This window comes from Rhinoraja longicauda, chromosome 14 (genome assembly GCF_053455715.1).
Source record: "Rhinoraja longicauda isolate Sanriku21f chromosome 14, sRhiLon1.1, whole genome shotgun sequence".
NCBI lineage: Eukaryota > Metazoa > Chordata > Chondrichthyes > Rajiformes > Arhynchobatidae > Rhinoraja > Rhinoraja longicauda.
Genome location: NC_135966.1, coordinates 13145806 through 13161532, shown reverse-complemented (window position 1 = coordinate 13161532; position 15727 = coordinate 13145806). Strand labels below are relative to the sequence as shown.

Sequence of the window (15727 nt, the reverse complement as noted above, 5' to 3'; positions counted from 1 at the left end):
TCTCCTTCATTACTCTTTCAGTTTCCCTTTGTCAACAACAAATGCTCCCTATGTTCTTCGACTTGTAGCAATGCAAGGGAAAAAATGGCTGGAGTTTAATTTTGCATCTTATGTAGGCTCTAACTTGGAGGCACATTTATTGCGGGGTTATTAGGAATTCTGCGACAATCCATCAGCAAAGCTGTCAGAGGAATATTGACTCTTAACTAATGGTAATACTGAAGTTACAAGCTGGATTGACGTTCACAAATCTTGTAATATTTTGCTGCTTGCCTTAACTATTCCCTAAGAGTAGATTTATTTAAATTGTTTTATGCTACTCATCCTTTTGTTTTCTTTATGCTTTGTCTTACTGATTTGTGCTGTTATTAGTTCATGTAATTTTATCAGCATTTACTGTGCATATTGAAGGTTTCTGCAATTTTGGATTGCATCATGAATAGTTATTTTTTCTGCACGCATTTGTAACGTGTTAGGTCTCACCTATGACACAGCATGGCAATGCGTTGAAACGATACAAAATCGTGCCTAACAAGAATTCAGTCCCTGCTGGGTTATGGATTGCGGATCTGTGTACCTCAAAGTTTATTATCAGCGTAATAAGCTTTGAAATACACAGATCCACAATAGTAATAATTAATAATAATTAATAATCCTTTATTCGTCCCACAACGGGGAAATTTGCAGGGTTACAGCAGCAAAGCGGATAGCAAAAATAAATAAGCATTCATTAAAAAATAAAATAACAGTAATTATCTTTATTTACTGGTCTGTTGGGAGCAGTGCTGATTGTGCAGTCTGACGGCAGCAGGAAGGAAGGACCTTCGATATCTCTCCTTCACACACTTGGGGTGAAGAAGTCTGTCACTGAAGGAGCTGCACAGCGCAGTGACAGTGTTCTGCATGGGGTGGGAGGAGTCGTCCAGCAGTGCTGATAGCTTTGTCATCATCCTCCTCTCTCCCACCGCCTGCACTGAGTCGAGGGCGCATCCCAGGACAGAGCTGGCCTTCTTGATCAGTTTATCAAGTCTCTTCCTGTCAGCAGTTGAGATGCTGTTGCTCCAGCAGACCACTCCATAGAAAATGGCTGATGCCACCACAGTGTCGAAGAAGGTCCTCAGGAGCGCCCCCTGCACTCCAAAGGACCTGAGTCTCCTCAGCAGGTAATATCAAAGAGCACGAAACCAGTCAAAGATATTAACTGTGATTATTTTCAAGCCAGTCAAACCAAGGTGAAATCCAAGCTTGTCTTGCTGAACCTAACTTAGCAGGGTCTGAGGATTCTTTCAGAAAATGTGTACACACCAGGGTGGGGTAAGGGAAGGTTGGGGGAGTATATCTTGAAAATAAGAGCAGGAGTTGGCCATTGGACCCCCTAAAGCCTGCCCTGCAAGTCAGTATGATCATGGCTGATCTCTGCTGGCCTCAATTCCTCTTCTGTGCCAATTCTGCATGATCCTTAAATCTTTCAAAAAATTTATCTATCACTACCTTAAATATATCTAATGATCTAGCCTCCACCATGCCCGGGGCCAGGGAAATCCAGAGATTCACTATACTCTGTTGCACTTCAGGAAAAACTATATAATTGTGAGAATGGAAAAAAATTATCTGGTACAATAAAATGAGACAGTGAACCAAATGGCTTGTTTCTGTTCTATATGTTCTACATATTGCAATGTAAAATAGAAGGCATGATTGACCCATTGATTAACTTACTTAACTGCGGAAGGCTTTTTTGAATTAATTATCCTATTCCTAGTTCTGCACAAACTTCTGTCTTATCGGGTTTTAGAGCATGATTTAGTTACATTGTATTATCCCTGGCAAAGAGCATAGTTTCTACAATTAATGTAATTTTGTTTTTGTTTTGTAGGTGACATGACTGAAAGTAAAGCAAAGAAAGTTGAGATAAAGGACATAGATGGACATACACTCAGCAAACTAATTGATTATATATACACAGCTGAAGTGGAAGTCACTGAAGAGAATGTGCAGGTAGGTTATTTCTCTGTTGCCATGCAGCAACTGATGAAGATGAAAAAAAACTCAGAAACTTTTAATCTGAAATTAAGTGAGGCAGAATCTATCGAAAAGAGAAACAGACTAACCTTTCAGTCAAATCCTTTGTCAGAACTGGGAAAGAGAAAATAAGTTAGTTTCAAGTTGTGGAGAAGGTGGGGAGGATAATGCAAAGGAAGCTCCTTTGACAGTATAAGGACTTCTGCTGAAGGGTACATTGTAGAGATGAATAAATGAATGTAGAGATGAATTTTTTGAGAGTGAGAGCCCAGTCTATCACACAGGGCGGCACAATGGTGCAGCGGCGGAGCTGCATCCTCACAGTGCCAGGTTCCATCCTGACCTTGGATGATTTCTGTGTGGGTTTGGACTTTCTTCCTGGTACCGTGTGAGTTTCCTACTACAGCTTCGGTTTTCTCCCATTTCCCAAGGCTGTGCGATTTTGTAAGTTGATTGGCCTTTGTAAATTGCCCCTAGTGTGTAGTGGGATAGCTACTGTCAATGGCTGATGAATGATCGGCATTGACCTGCTGGGCCGAATGGCCTGTTTCCATGCTGTATCTCTAAAAAAAAAAAACTCTTTGCCTTTCCATTGATTCTATCTATGCTCCACGTTGCCCTGAGAAAGCTGCCAGCATCATCAAGGATCACTCAAACCCCTCTTCTCTCTTCTCCCCTCTCTCCTGCTTAGACAGGAGATTCAAGAACAGCTTCTTTCTTGTTGTGATCAGACGTTTGAACAGACTTCTCATATATTAGGGACAAATTCCTGACTTCCAATCTACCTCGTTACAACCCTTGCAATTTTTTATTTGCACTCTTTCTGTAGCTGTAACACTATATTTTCCACTCTGTTTATTTTATCTTTTGCATGACCTGTTGTACTGGTGTATGATGTAATTTGTCTGGATAGCACACAACACAAAGATTATCACTGTATTTTAGTACATGATACAATAATAAACCAATTATGGTTCATTTTTCTAAGTTTGAAGAAGGGTCTTGACCGGAAACGTCACCCATTTCTTCTCTCCAGAGATGCTGCTTGTCCCGCTGAGTTACTCCAGCATTTTGTGTCTATGCTATAAACCACCATCTGCAGTTCCTTCCTACACATAAACCAATACCATTTTTATTAAGAAATTAATAATTGAAGTTCCTGTTTGAAACAGAAGTCCAGTATTAATAATGGAAGAAACACGCCACCCTCTTAGCCACCCACCCTTCTGCCCTGTCAAGTACATGCCCACTTGTAGCAAAATCTTTGAGTTTGCTTCATTCTTCCAAAATGCCGATTACACACAAGCCCAAAAGTGGACCTGGATACCTGTACTATGGTGTGTTTATTTCTATCTGATTTTCAGTGTTGAAATATGTTGTCACAAAAGTGTAATTTTGTCACTTTGGCCATTCTGTTTTTCCTCTGGATAATATCCGTTTCAGCAGATTTTCTGTTACCAACTAAAAATACATTTGTTGTCAAAAACAGGAAATTATCATTTTAAAAATTATTTGCCAACATGACAGTCTGTAAAATGAATAGTAATGTGAGTGATGAGCATCTAATCTAGAATTTGCTTATACTTTAACACTTAATTAAAATTATATGAGCCTGAAAACTTGATTCAAAGTGCCAGGTTATGAACAAATCAGGAGTTTGTTTTTCCTCGTGCAGCTGGAAATCAGGAAGGGCACTTCCTCTAATCTCCTTCACGGAAATGAGTAATTTTCTGGGGATATCCTTTGCCAGTGCCGTTACTTTGACATTTGTTGAATCTCAGAAATGCTTTAATTGATATAATTGAATATTTTATTCTTTCTTACTTTCCTCAGTGTTGTTTCCCAAGAATGATTGGTACTCCCTGATGACTCCCCACTCCCGCAATCTTTAAAAAAAATCTTTATTGTTATTCCAGCCATGAACAGTGAATTAATGATAAGAACATGATTTTTCTTATTTGAAAACAAAATTTGGTTTAGTTTATGTTATTATGATGTGAACTCTGCTCGGTAGTCGCTCAGCCATACAGACCTGGAAGCACTCTGGTTGCTTCTTGGTTAACCAACCTCAACCAGTGTGGGATTTAAGGCTGTTGCAGTTAACTTGGGCACATTCGATCCAAAATTGGCTGGGTGATGGGTGGCAGAGGGCAGTGGTGGATGGGTGGTTTTCTGATTGGAAATCTGAAATGAATAGTGTACCATAGGGATTGGTACTGTGACCTTACGATGTTTGTAATATATAAAATACTTGGTAGAGAAGGTAGGGTGTATGATTGGTAAGTTTGCAGACAATGCAAAAATTGGTGGAGTAATAGATAACAAAGAATGTTGTTACAGATCTCATGAGAAGAGGATTAATTGGAAAATTGGGCAGAGCAGTGACAGATAGAATTTAATCCAGACTAGTGCAAAAATGCACTTTGAGAGTGAGTGTCACATGTGACAATAAAGTATTCCTATTCCTACACTAGTCCCACCTCCCTGTGCCTGGTCCATATCCCTCCAAACCTGTCCTATCGGTGTACCTGTCCAACTGCTTCTTAAACGATGGGATAGTCCCAGCCTCAACTACCTCCGCTGGCAGCTTGTTCCATACACCCACCACCCTCCGAGTGAAAACGTTAGCCCTCGGATTCCTACTAAATATTTTCCCCTTCACCTTGAACCTCTTGTTTTAGAAACCTTTGCAGTGGAGAAAAGTTTCGTACTTATGCTTCATAATTTTGCAAACATCTTCACCACTCCAAGGAAACCGAACAGGGAATCAACTGTTGTCTGAAGCACTGGCCATTCCATGCACACTTAAAATTAACATCTGTTCCACTGATGGTCAATGTCTCCAAATAGTTCATCTCAGGTAAAACACAAAGTGCAAGAGGAACTCAGAGATCAGGCAGCATCTGTGGAGGGAATGGACAGGTGATGTTTCATGTCCGGACTCTTCTCTGATACAGGTGGGGGCCGGGGGGGGGTTGATGGGCAGATGGGTGGACACTTACATGCCGAGGCCTGCTGGATCAGTTGAATTCCCATTCCCATACCAACCTTTCTGTCCTGGGCCTTCTCCATTGCCAGAATGAGGCCACGTGCAAACTGGGAGAACAACAACTCCGTATTCTGCTTGGGTATAAACATTGAATTTTCCAACTTTAGGGAACAACTCCCTGTACCTCACCCATACACCCATTTCTCCACTAGCCCATTCCTTTTCCTATCCCCTTCCTCGTAGATTCCTTCATATTTTGCTGCTCTTCTCCCCTTATCTCATACCCTTTTGTTCTTTTGTCTCCTTTTCATCTCTAGTCTTTGTCCACCCATCTGCCAATCAACCACCCCCCCCCCCACCTGTATCAGAGAAGAGTCCGGACATGAAACATCACCTATCCATTCCCTCCACATGCTGCCTGATCTCAGATTTCCTCCAGCACTTTGTGTTTTACCTAAGGTTAATTATTTGGAGACTTTGACCATCAGTGGAACTGATGTTAATTTTAAGTGAGCATGGAATGGCCAGTGCTTCACAATTCAGTCAGTTCCCTGTTCAACTTATCAATAATACTGTATCGTCACATTGGGTATGTACACAATGAAAAAGATAGGCCTCTGCTGGACAGAAGCTGAGCAGGGGCTTTACTTGCCCATTGGTCTTAAATGTGGCACTGTATCTCTTGTGAATTCTATAGGAAAATAACGGCAGATGCTGGTACAAATCGAAGGTATCACATGCTGGAGTAACAGCATCTCAGGAGAGAAGGAATGGGTGACGTTTCGGGTCGAGACCCTTCTTGAGACTGGTGTCAGGGTAGGGGACGGGATTTGAGTTTAGGAGCAGGGAGGTTCTACTGCAGTTGTACAGGGCCTTGGTGAGACCGCACCTGGAGTATTGTGTGCAGTTTTGGTCTCCTAATCTGAGGAAAGACGTTCTTGCCTTAGAGGGAGTACAGAGAAGGTTCACTAGATTGATCCCTGGGATGGCGGGACTTTCATATGAAGAAAGACTGGATAGACTAGGCTTGTACTCGCTGGAATTTAGAAGACTGAGGGGGGATCTTATAGAAACATATAAAACTCTTAAGGGGTTGGAGAGGCTAGATGTGGGAAGATTGTTCCCGATGTTGGGGGAGTCCAGAACCAGGGGTCACAGCTTAAGGATAAGGGGGAAGTCTTTTAGGACCGAGATGAGAAAACATTTCTTCACACAGAGAGTGGTGAGTCTGTGGAATTCTCTGCCACAGAAGGTAGTTGAGGCCAGTTCATTGGCTATATTTAAGAGGGAGTTAGATGTGGCCCTTTTTGCTAAAAGGATCAGGGGGTATGGAGAGAAGGCAGGTACAGATTACTGAGCTGGATGATCAGCCATGATCATATTGAATGGCGGTGCAGGCTCGAAGGGCCGAATGGCCTACTCCTGCACCTATTTTCTATGTTTCTATGACACAGAAAGGATGTAGTAGGAGGCAGGAAGACAGTGGGTGATCTGGGAAGGGGGAGGGGAATGAGAGGGACAGAGGAGCAATCTAAAGTTAGAGAAATCAATGTTCATACCACTGTGGTGTAAGCTGTTCCATCCCGACTACAGGTGCTGTCTGTACGGAGTTTGTGCGTTCTCCCCGTGACCTGCGTGGGTTTTCTCTGAGATTTTCGGTTTCCTCCCACACTCCAAAGACGTACAGGTTTGTAGGTTAATTGGCTTGGTATAAATGTAAAATTGTCCCTAGTGTCCCTAGTACAGGGATCGCTGGTCAGTGCTGACTCGATGGGCCGAAGAGGCTGTTTCCACGCTGTATCTCTAAACTACAACTATGTGTCGAAACTAAAGGTGTTTAGGTTATTGGTCTCTGTAAATTGTCCCAAGTGTGGAGGATACTAATATATAAGTAGTATCCAAGACCATGAGGATGAATGGGGATCTTATAGAAACGTATAAAATTATAAAAGGACTGGACAAGCTAGATGCAGGAAATGTTCCCAATGTTGGGGGAGTCCAGAACCAGGGGCCACAGTTTAAGAATAAAGGGGAGGCCATTTAAAACTGTGGTGAGAAAAAACTTTTTCACCCAGAGAGCTGTGAATTTGTGGAATTCTCTGCCACAGAGGGCAGTGGAGTCCAATTCACTGATGGATTTAAAAGAGAGTTAGATAGAGCTCTAGGGGCTAGTGGAATCAAGGGATATGGGGAGAAGGCAGGCACAGATTACTGATTGTGGATGATCAGCCATGATCACAATGAATAGCGGTGCTGGCTCAAAGGGCCGAATGGCCTCCTCCTGCACCTATTGTCTATGTTTTCTATGTTTCTATGAAATATGAGATGCTGTTCCTCCAATTTGCGGTTGGCCTCACTATGACAATGGAGGAGGCCCATGACAGAAAGGTCAGACTGGGAGGGGGAGTTGAAGTGCTGAGCCACCGGGAGATCAGGTTAGTTAAGGCAGACTGAGCGAAAGTGTTGAGCAAAACGATCGCCGAGCCTGCGTTTGGTCTCGCCGATGTAGAGAAGTTGACATCTGGAACAGCGGATACAATAGATGAGGTTGGAGGAGGTGCAGTGAACCTCTGCCTCACCTGGAAAGACTGTTTGGGTCCTTGGATGGAGTCGAGGGGGGAGGTAAAGGGACAGGTGTTGCATCTCCTGCAGTTGCAGGGGAAAGTGTGAATTCTATTTGAGTTTGTTATTTTAATGTCTACAACCAGTTCCATTTTCATTACATTTTGTACTGTAATCTGTTGCAACTCAAAATACCAACAATACTGAAATCTGCTCAGTTCTTTTCACAGATGGGTATAATGATATAAAGATTTGCAATCAGACTTCTTTATTCCTTTTATTTCTAATTAGAACAAAGCAACCCTTCTATGATGGAGAAGTGTCTTTCCGATTCTCTGCCCATAAATACAAATAGTTTAAAAAAAAATGTCCTTTCACTGTCCACAACTATGTTGTCTAACTGAATCGAATTCACTGTTCACTCTTAGCGAATGCAGGTTTTTTTGGTGTCAGTCTGTATACAAATAATGACTTGTGAAATCTAACCTGCATAAACACAGGATGACTTTGCTTTTTGAAAATGTAGGCAAATAGGCAGAAGCAACCCTGCAAATGGAGACATTTGTAAGTGTGGTCAGCTGCTAAAGCACAAGTAAAAATATTGAAGTTCTTTTCATCAAGGCTGTCCAGAAATCGGCATTTGCCATTGATAAATTTTGCACGTATAATGAGGCTCAGTCAGGAACATGCAAGTGAAACCGAAAATTCTTTGCATAAAAGCTTAATCCACTGCATTAATATTTTCCATAACTAACATTGAAATAAAATATTGAATGATAAAAAATTTAAATAACCAAGATACTGCCTAAAGTTAGCAAGTCTCTGAGTAGCTAGCTAGAAATTCCAGTTTTTAAAGCAGATTATTAATGTACTTTGGTTGGTACAGTGCTTCAGGGTTCCTTGCATTTTAAGGACTTATTACATGGATGAATGCTGCATTCATCTCATTTGCTGAGAAAATTGCATGCCGTAATTTAGCATTCTACATACCAGAATGAAAACATAACCACTTAAGACTTGATGTTAAAGCTTCTTGCGAGGAAGCCTTTAAACACCATTTAGCAGTTCAGCAGTAGGAAGGAATCTTTGAAACATGAAAGGAATAATTTTAGGAAGTGATTTTTATTTTCAATTTTATCTTTTGAGTTCAAGTCATGTTTTAGGGGGGTTGGTGAGGTGACAACAGGACCTTTGATTCACTTTTTTTTCCTATTCTGTGATACAATAGGAATGCATTGGTCATACGTATGTTATCCTACTTCCAACTAACTTCACTCCAGTAAAAGGAAAGTTTGCAGAGCCACTTAATGCATTATTATTATTATAACTATGTATTGTCATTTTTGTTCATGAAAAAAATAATTGTCATGTATTTAATCTGTAAACAGTTTTCAGCTGATGATGATAATAAACTGGTGCATGACTATTGCACAGTAATTGCAGGACAGAAGGGGACCATTTGGCTTATTTATCAACTGGCTCCTCATCATCAGCCAGAGGAATAGTTGAACCAGCCACATGAACCCTCAGTACACGTTTTGGTAACAGATGAGGCAGAGGCAGGATGACAAAAGGGCAATGTTACAAAAGTGGATGTAGCTGGTTGTGATCGAGTGAAAATGGGATAAAGTTAAATAAGCAAAATTGCAAATTGGTTCTGAGTTGGTCACAGGAAGAGGGGTACAACCAATGGTGAGTGTACAAGATTGTAGTGGAAATTGAAGAAAATAAGAATACTGGGCTGTCAAAAATTGGATGTTGATAAAAAATCTGATAATGGATAAAAGGGGGACGAAAGGGATGCAGGAAATGGCAGCTGATCCTATACCTGATGCAGCGCAGTAACAGTATGTAGTTGCAATGGGAGGTAATAAAGGAATTTCTTAGAAAAAGTGTGGGTAGAAAACAAAACTGACCCAGGAAATGCTGGGATTACTCTGCAGGTTATATGGCGACAGTGGCAAGAGAAACAATAAATATTTCATTCTAATGAAGGATCACCAACCTGAAATTATAACACTACATTTCTTTCTGCAGATATTGCCTGATCTTCTGAATTATTTCAGGCGTTTTCTGCTTTAACTTCCAGCATTGGCAATCTTAATTTGTATTTCAATTACTGAAAGTATTCGGTTTTGATTGTCTGCTAAGAAAGAAAACAGAGGAGGTTATATGTTCAAGACCTTTGGATGGAAAAGAGAAATGGATATGTAAACAAATCATGCATTTATACATTTCCATTTTGCAACCTTGGTATGTTCTAACATGGTCTGATAGTAGTGAAGTTCTTTTGAGGTATAGTTACAGTATAGATGTAACATAGGGAGTGCGGCAGTCAAATTGGACAAGGCAAGGTTGTTCAAATAATGACCAAGCAATTTGTTTAAGCAATGAGGGTTAAATATTAGCCAGGTTACCATTGATAACTTTGTGCACTTCAAACATTTTACTTGTGAGTAGAGATGCACTCAGTTTTACGTCTGATCTGAAATCGGGCGGCACGGTAGCGCAGCGGTAGAGTTGCTGCTTTACAGCGAATGCAGCGCCGGAGACTCAGGTTCGATCCTGACTACGGGTGCTGCACTGTAAGGAGTTTGTACGTTCTCCCTGTGACCTGCGTGGGTTTTCTCCGAGATCTTCGGTTTCCTCCCACACTCCAAAGACGTACAGGTATGTAGGTTAATTGGCTGGGTAAATGTAAAAATTGTCCCTAGTGGGTGTAGGATAGTGTTAATGTACGGGGATCACTGGGCGGCACGGACTTGGAGGGCCGAAAAAGGCCTGTTTCCGGCTGTATATATATGATATGATATGGTATGTTGCAATGTACAGCTTTCCCTTTCTGGTGTGTCAGCTTCAATTTTTGTGGTCCAGTGTCAGTTGTAGGACTTGAATCCTCAATCTTGTTTCTGATGAAGAGTTAAGAGTATTACTAATTGAGCAAACCTGACAATGAAATAAATGCAAAGTGCTGGAATAACTCAGCGGGTCATGTCTGGAGAAAAGGAGTAGGTGACGTTTTGGTTCGAGATCCTCCTTCTTACTCGTGAAATGTTCATTCGAGTGTATTTGTCTTCATGTTAATCTGCTGGAAATGAAACTTTTAAAACTGAGGTTACACAATACATTCACAATAGATTTTGAGTCTCATTTGCTTTTCCCCTTTGTCTTTAGGTACTGTTACCTGCAGCCAGTCTGTTACAATTAATGGATGTAAGAACAGCTTGTTGTGACTTTCTACAATCGCAGTTGCATCCAACCAATTGTTTAGGAATCCGGGCGTTTGCAGATGTTCACACTTGCACAGATCTGCTGAATGAAGCAAATGCATATGCAGGTAGGCAGTGTTTATTTCAGTTTTCTTCCTTAAAGCAACAAACTAAAGCAAGAACAATTTATAGGTTTGCATTTCTAAAATGTAATGACATTTTGATGCTAACACAGCTGCTAATGAGATCATAATTGGACAGATCGTCCAAAGCCATGCTTGCAAATACTTGTATAGAACCAACACTTGATAGTTTCTCTGTTCAGGATCAGTAGTCTGGCTTAGGCCATGAAGTACTGAGCTGATGCACTGCACTCCAGTGCCAGTTCACCTTTGCTGATCAAGATAGGCCCTCCACCCAACTACACAATTTTGGCAGCGCTGAACTGGGTCTATATATGGGTGTTTCCGTAAATACAGCACTCAGTAGTGAAACTGAAGGTCTCCAAACTTCCAGGTTATTTTCCTGTTTTTAATGTAATATTCACATTGCTTCATATCCTGTATTTTAAGTAGTATATATAATGGTGTATAGCCAAAATAATGAGATGAAGCAAAAATAAATAAGTCTGTTTTTACAAAGAAAAATATCAGATATGTCCCTGTGTTTTCTTGCCTTTTTGTGACATTTTTCAAACAGGATTTCATTAAATCCTTAGGCTAAATTATACCAGAAAGATTACATTAATTTTGCAATTAAATCACTCTATATAAGCCAAATTCTGATTATGCTAATGATTTTTATTATTTATCTCCTGATTTATCTCCTGATTTGCAGCAGAATGTTCATTTGGATGTGTTAAATGTGTGAATTAAAAGCAGAGTAACCATTTTTATATTGTTTCTTTTTTTATTGTTTATATTTTGTGTTTAAGCTTTCTATTGAAATACTTAATAATGAATAAAACTTAAAATCGTGAAATAAAAATCTAGTTTGCTCATCTATTTTAGCGATGTCTCATTCTGAGATCCCTCCCATTGTCTAAGGTTGTCAACGCTATTTATAGTACTATAACCGTTTTGGTTTTGCACTTATTGCGATTAAAAAATAAATAAAAACAATGCTATTATAATGATTCTGACCTGAACTACGGGCCTCGTGGTGGGTTAGGTGCCAACATTTGGTAAGGGAGCTTAGAAATTAGTAAGTGTCCCATATGTCTTGTATGTCTTATAAATAATTTTTTTTCTCGTTTTTGTTTTTCAAATTTTGAAAGTATTAAATTTTGGCCAAATACTGGTCGATTTTGATCAGAAATCAGCTCAAAAGGATCATAGGTAGGCCCAATTTTATTGCTGTGGTATTTCATTATGATTTAATAACTTTCAAATTTGGCCACCCATGTAGTATAAGAAGATAACTGCAGATGCTGGTACAAATCGAAGGTATTTATTCACAAAATGCTGGAGTAACTCAGCAGGTCAGGCAGCATCTCGGGAGAGAAGGAATGGATGATGTTTCGGGTCGAGACTGGGTCGAGATTCGGGTCTGAAGAAGGGTCTCGACCCGAAACGTCACCCATTCCTTCTCTCCCGAGATGCTGCCTGACCTGCTGAGTTACTCCAGCATTTTGTGAATAAATATCTTCAATTGGCCACCCATGTCACAGGTTGGTATCCTTATTTACGGAAACACCCATATCTGAACGATAGGAGCACTCACAGAAGACTGGCTATTTTACAGACAGCATGATTTCATTGTTCCAATCTCTTTCTGTCAAATATCCTACAAGGTTCCTCTCTACATTTCTTCTGCTTTGAGAACCATCTGTTACAGGAATATTTATTGGCATCGTGGGGAATAAACTTTTTGTAGTCGCAGTATTTCCCACCCCACATCGCACAATGCAAAAACCTACTCAAAATACATCCAACAATAAAAGATGCATTTTGGGCTCAGAGAGTGCTGAAGAAAGGGGATGACAGTAAGTGAGAAAGGGATGCTGTTCTTCTGCAAGATTATGCTGATATTTCCAATCATCCAGTGGAGATCGGCTATAATGATCTGATTATAGATCCAGGTGTTATATTAGTAACCAATACAGCAGGTACGCAACTTAGTTTTGTCCTGTATGAGAATTTCCATTGGGAAATGGTGTAGAGAAGAACAAATAAGCTTGAGTAAAATATCTGGAGATCTCGGGACTAGTATCATTCCAGTAATTTCAACAGTAACATCATTTAATGACACCGACCTTGCATACCATGTATTTGAGATTGTAGTGCCATTTTAAAAGTGAACCGTTTTACCAGCCTGTTGAATGCTCCCTGGCTGTATCCTGATTCTGACCCCATATGCACTCCAGAATCGGGAATCACAGTTTTAGAAAAGAGATAAGATATTTGTGACTGAGAAAAGGAGACATTTTTGCAAAGAATGAACCCGTGGAAAATCTCTACCACAGAAGGCCGTGAAGACCAAATCAATGAAAATATTTTAAAAATATATACGAGACCTAAAAGGCATCAAAGGTGAGAGGGAAAATGCAAGAATATGGTTTTAAGGTAAAGAATCAGGCATAATAGCCCTCTCTGGTTTTTATGTTTCTCTATTTACTTCCTTTTTCTTTAGAGTAAACTAAAATGGATTAGCAAATGCCTGGAAGTAGGTTGGGGATGGTGGAAGGGCTGTGTCATTTGTCATTAGAAGGATGAGAGGGGATCTTATAGAAACATATAAAATTCTTAAAGGATTGGAACCAGAGAGGGATTTCTGCTGGATTCCAATTAATACCTCGCCCCATTAATTGGGATGGATTGGTTGGCTGGCCAACCCTTATGGCCTGTGGTTCACCCAGGACCACAAACCATTTGAAAACCATCCTGGCCAGTGGACAGCTCAACAGAGAAATAGCATCTCGTGTTATTTGGGGCAGGGGATGGAAGCAGACAGTGTCGGTGATTCCGATTTGCGTAAAATCTGACTTTTGTAAAGGTTCACGGAACGTAACCCATAAGTAAATTGGGGAGTGCCTGTAATTCCTTGTTAAAGGCTTCCTGAATTGAAAGATGTTCTGACATTTGCTCTAAAAAGTAAAGGCGGTTCTCATGGGATTAGTGGTAAATTGGTCTGGTACCACTGGTTATTGTCGTGTTTACCAGTCTTGATGCAATTTACTCCAAAACCTACTTTCTGACAATATAACTGAAATAATAAACAACATATTGTTTTCCTTATCCTGGCATCATGAAGGTTTAAACATTTGTAAAACAAAAACAATAAATATATTATGAAGGTTATAATTTTAACTGATAACATTTTGAAATGTATTCATTTTAAAATCTTTATATAAATTCAAGTTGTTGCAGATTGGATGTGAATGTTTATAAGTTAAAACATTTTAATTAGTTTTCAAAAAACTATTTGGAATTGCTCTACTGGTGCATTAGCAGGAAGATTATGTGAATGTATTGTTATAATTTGGATAACAGTATGAAAGGAAAGTTGATGTCAAACCACTGGGATGGAGGAGAAAGTGCACACTATTCAAGTCAAGTCAAGTCAAATTTATTTGTCACATGCACATACACGATGTGCAGTGAAATGAAAGTGGCAATGCCTGCGGGTTGTGCACAAAAAAGAATTACAGTTACAGCATATAAATAAAGTTAATAAGTTACTATTAGTGTCGACAAAAATTTAGTCTGGGGTTATAAAAGTTGACAGTCCTGATGGCCTGTGGGAAGAAGCTCCGTCTCATCCTCTCCGTTTTCGCAGCGTGACAGCGGAGGCGTTTGCCTGATCGTAGCATCTGGAACAGTCCGTTACTGGGGTGGCAGGGGCCCCTCATGATCTTGCTTGCTCTGGATCTGCACCTCCTGATGTATAGGTCCTGCAGGGGGATGAGTGTAGTTCCCATGGTGTGTTCTGCCGAACGCACTACTCTCTGCAGGGCCATCCTGTCCTGGGCAGAGCTGTTCCCAAACCAGACTGTAATGTTGCCGGACAGGATGCTCTCTACAGCCCCAGAGTAGAAGCAATGAAGAATTCCTATTTGTGAATGAATTCAAACTACATGGCATGATGCCCTTTAGACAATCACCCTTTCATTATAATAGTTCCTACAATGCCAAAGCATTGTGACACCCAATGAGCTATGAGGTTTTGTACTGTCGTACTGTAGAGCATGTTTTTCATGCATGTCCTAACAAAACAGATGATGTGTTGCACAAACAGTACACCTTTCTTTGAAGCAATACAATATGCTGTATAATTTTGTGCATCTCTCACTGAAAAGATTGCTTTTATGTGAATGAATTATTCGTGTCGAGTGACTTAGCACCACACAGTTAATTTTTGTTTATTAGTTAGAAAGACATTTCTTGAGTCTCAAGTCTGTTGCAAATTCTGTGGTACTTTAGGTCAATATTTACGTTTTTACGTCGTGGAGTCATACAGTACAGAAACAGGCCCTTCGGCTCAATCTGCCCATGCTGATCAAGATGCCGGATTTACATGTCCCACCTGCCCGCGTTTGCCCCATATTCCTCTAAACCTTTCCTGTCATCCACCTGTCCAATTGTCTTTAAAATGTTGTTATAGTACCTGCCTCAACTACCAGCTTTGGTAGGTCGTTCCATATACCCATCACTCACTGTGTGAAAAATATTGCCTCTCAAGTTCCTATTAAATCTTTCCCCTCTCACCTTAAACTTATGTTCTTTCATCCTTGATCCCATGTGCATTTACCCTATCTATTCCACTAATGATCTTATGCACCTCTATAAGATCATTCCTCATTCTCCTGAACCCCAAGGAAAAGTCCTAGCCTGCCCAACTTTTCCCTACAGCTCAGGCATTCAAGTCCTGAGCAATGTCCTTGTAAATCTTCTCTGCACTCTTTCCAGGTGAACAATATCCCTCCTCTAGCAGGGCGACCAAAACT

The 15727-nt window shown here is 40.4% G+C and overlaps 1 protein-coding gene across 3 annotated transcripts in view; it reads left to right on the top strand.

The window, feature by feature from the left end:
- The window catches only part of LOC144600062 (kelch-like protein 3), an 80346-nt gene that overhangs the window by 15209 nt on the left and 49410 nt on the right, over positions 1 to 15727 (top strand). For all 3 annotated transcript variants that reach the window (XM_078411432.1, XM_078411429.1, XM_078411430.1), the window contains exons 4-5: positions 1877 to 1998; positions 10748 to 10910. In XM_078411432.1, coding sequence (XP_078267558.1) covers positions 1877 to 1998; positions 10748 to 10910 — 285 coding nt within the window. The remainder of the gene's footprint in view (positions 1 to 1876; positions 1999 to 10747; positions 10911 to 15727) is intronic.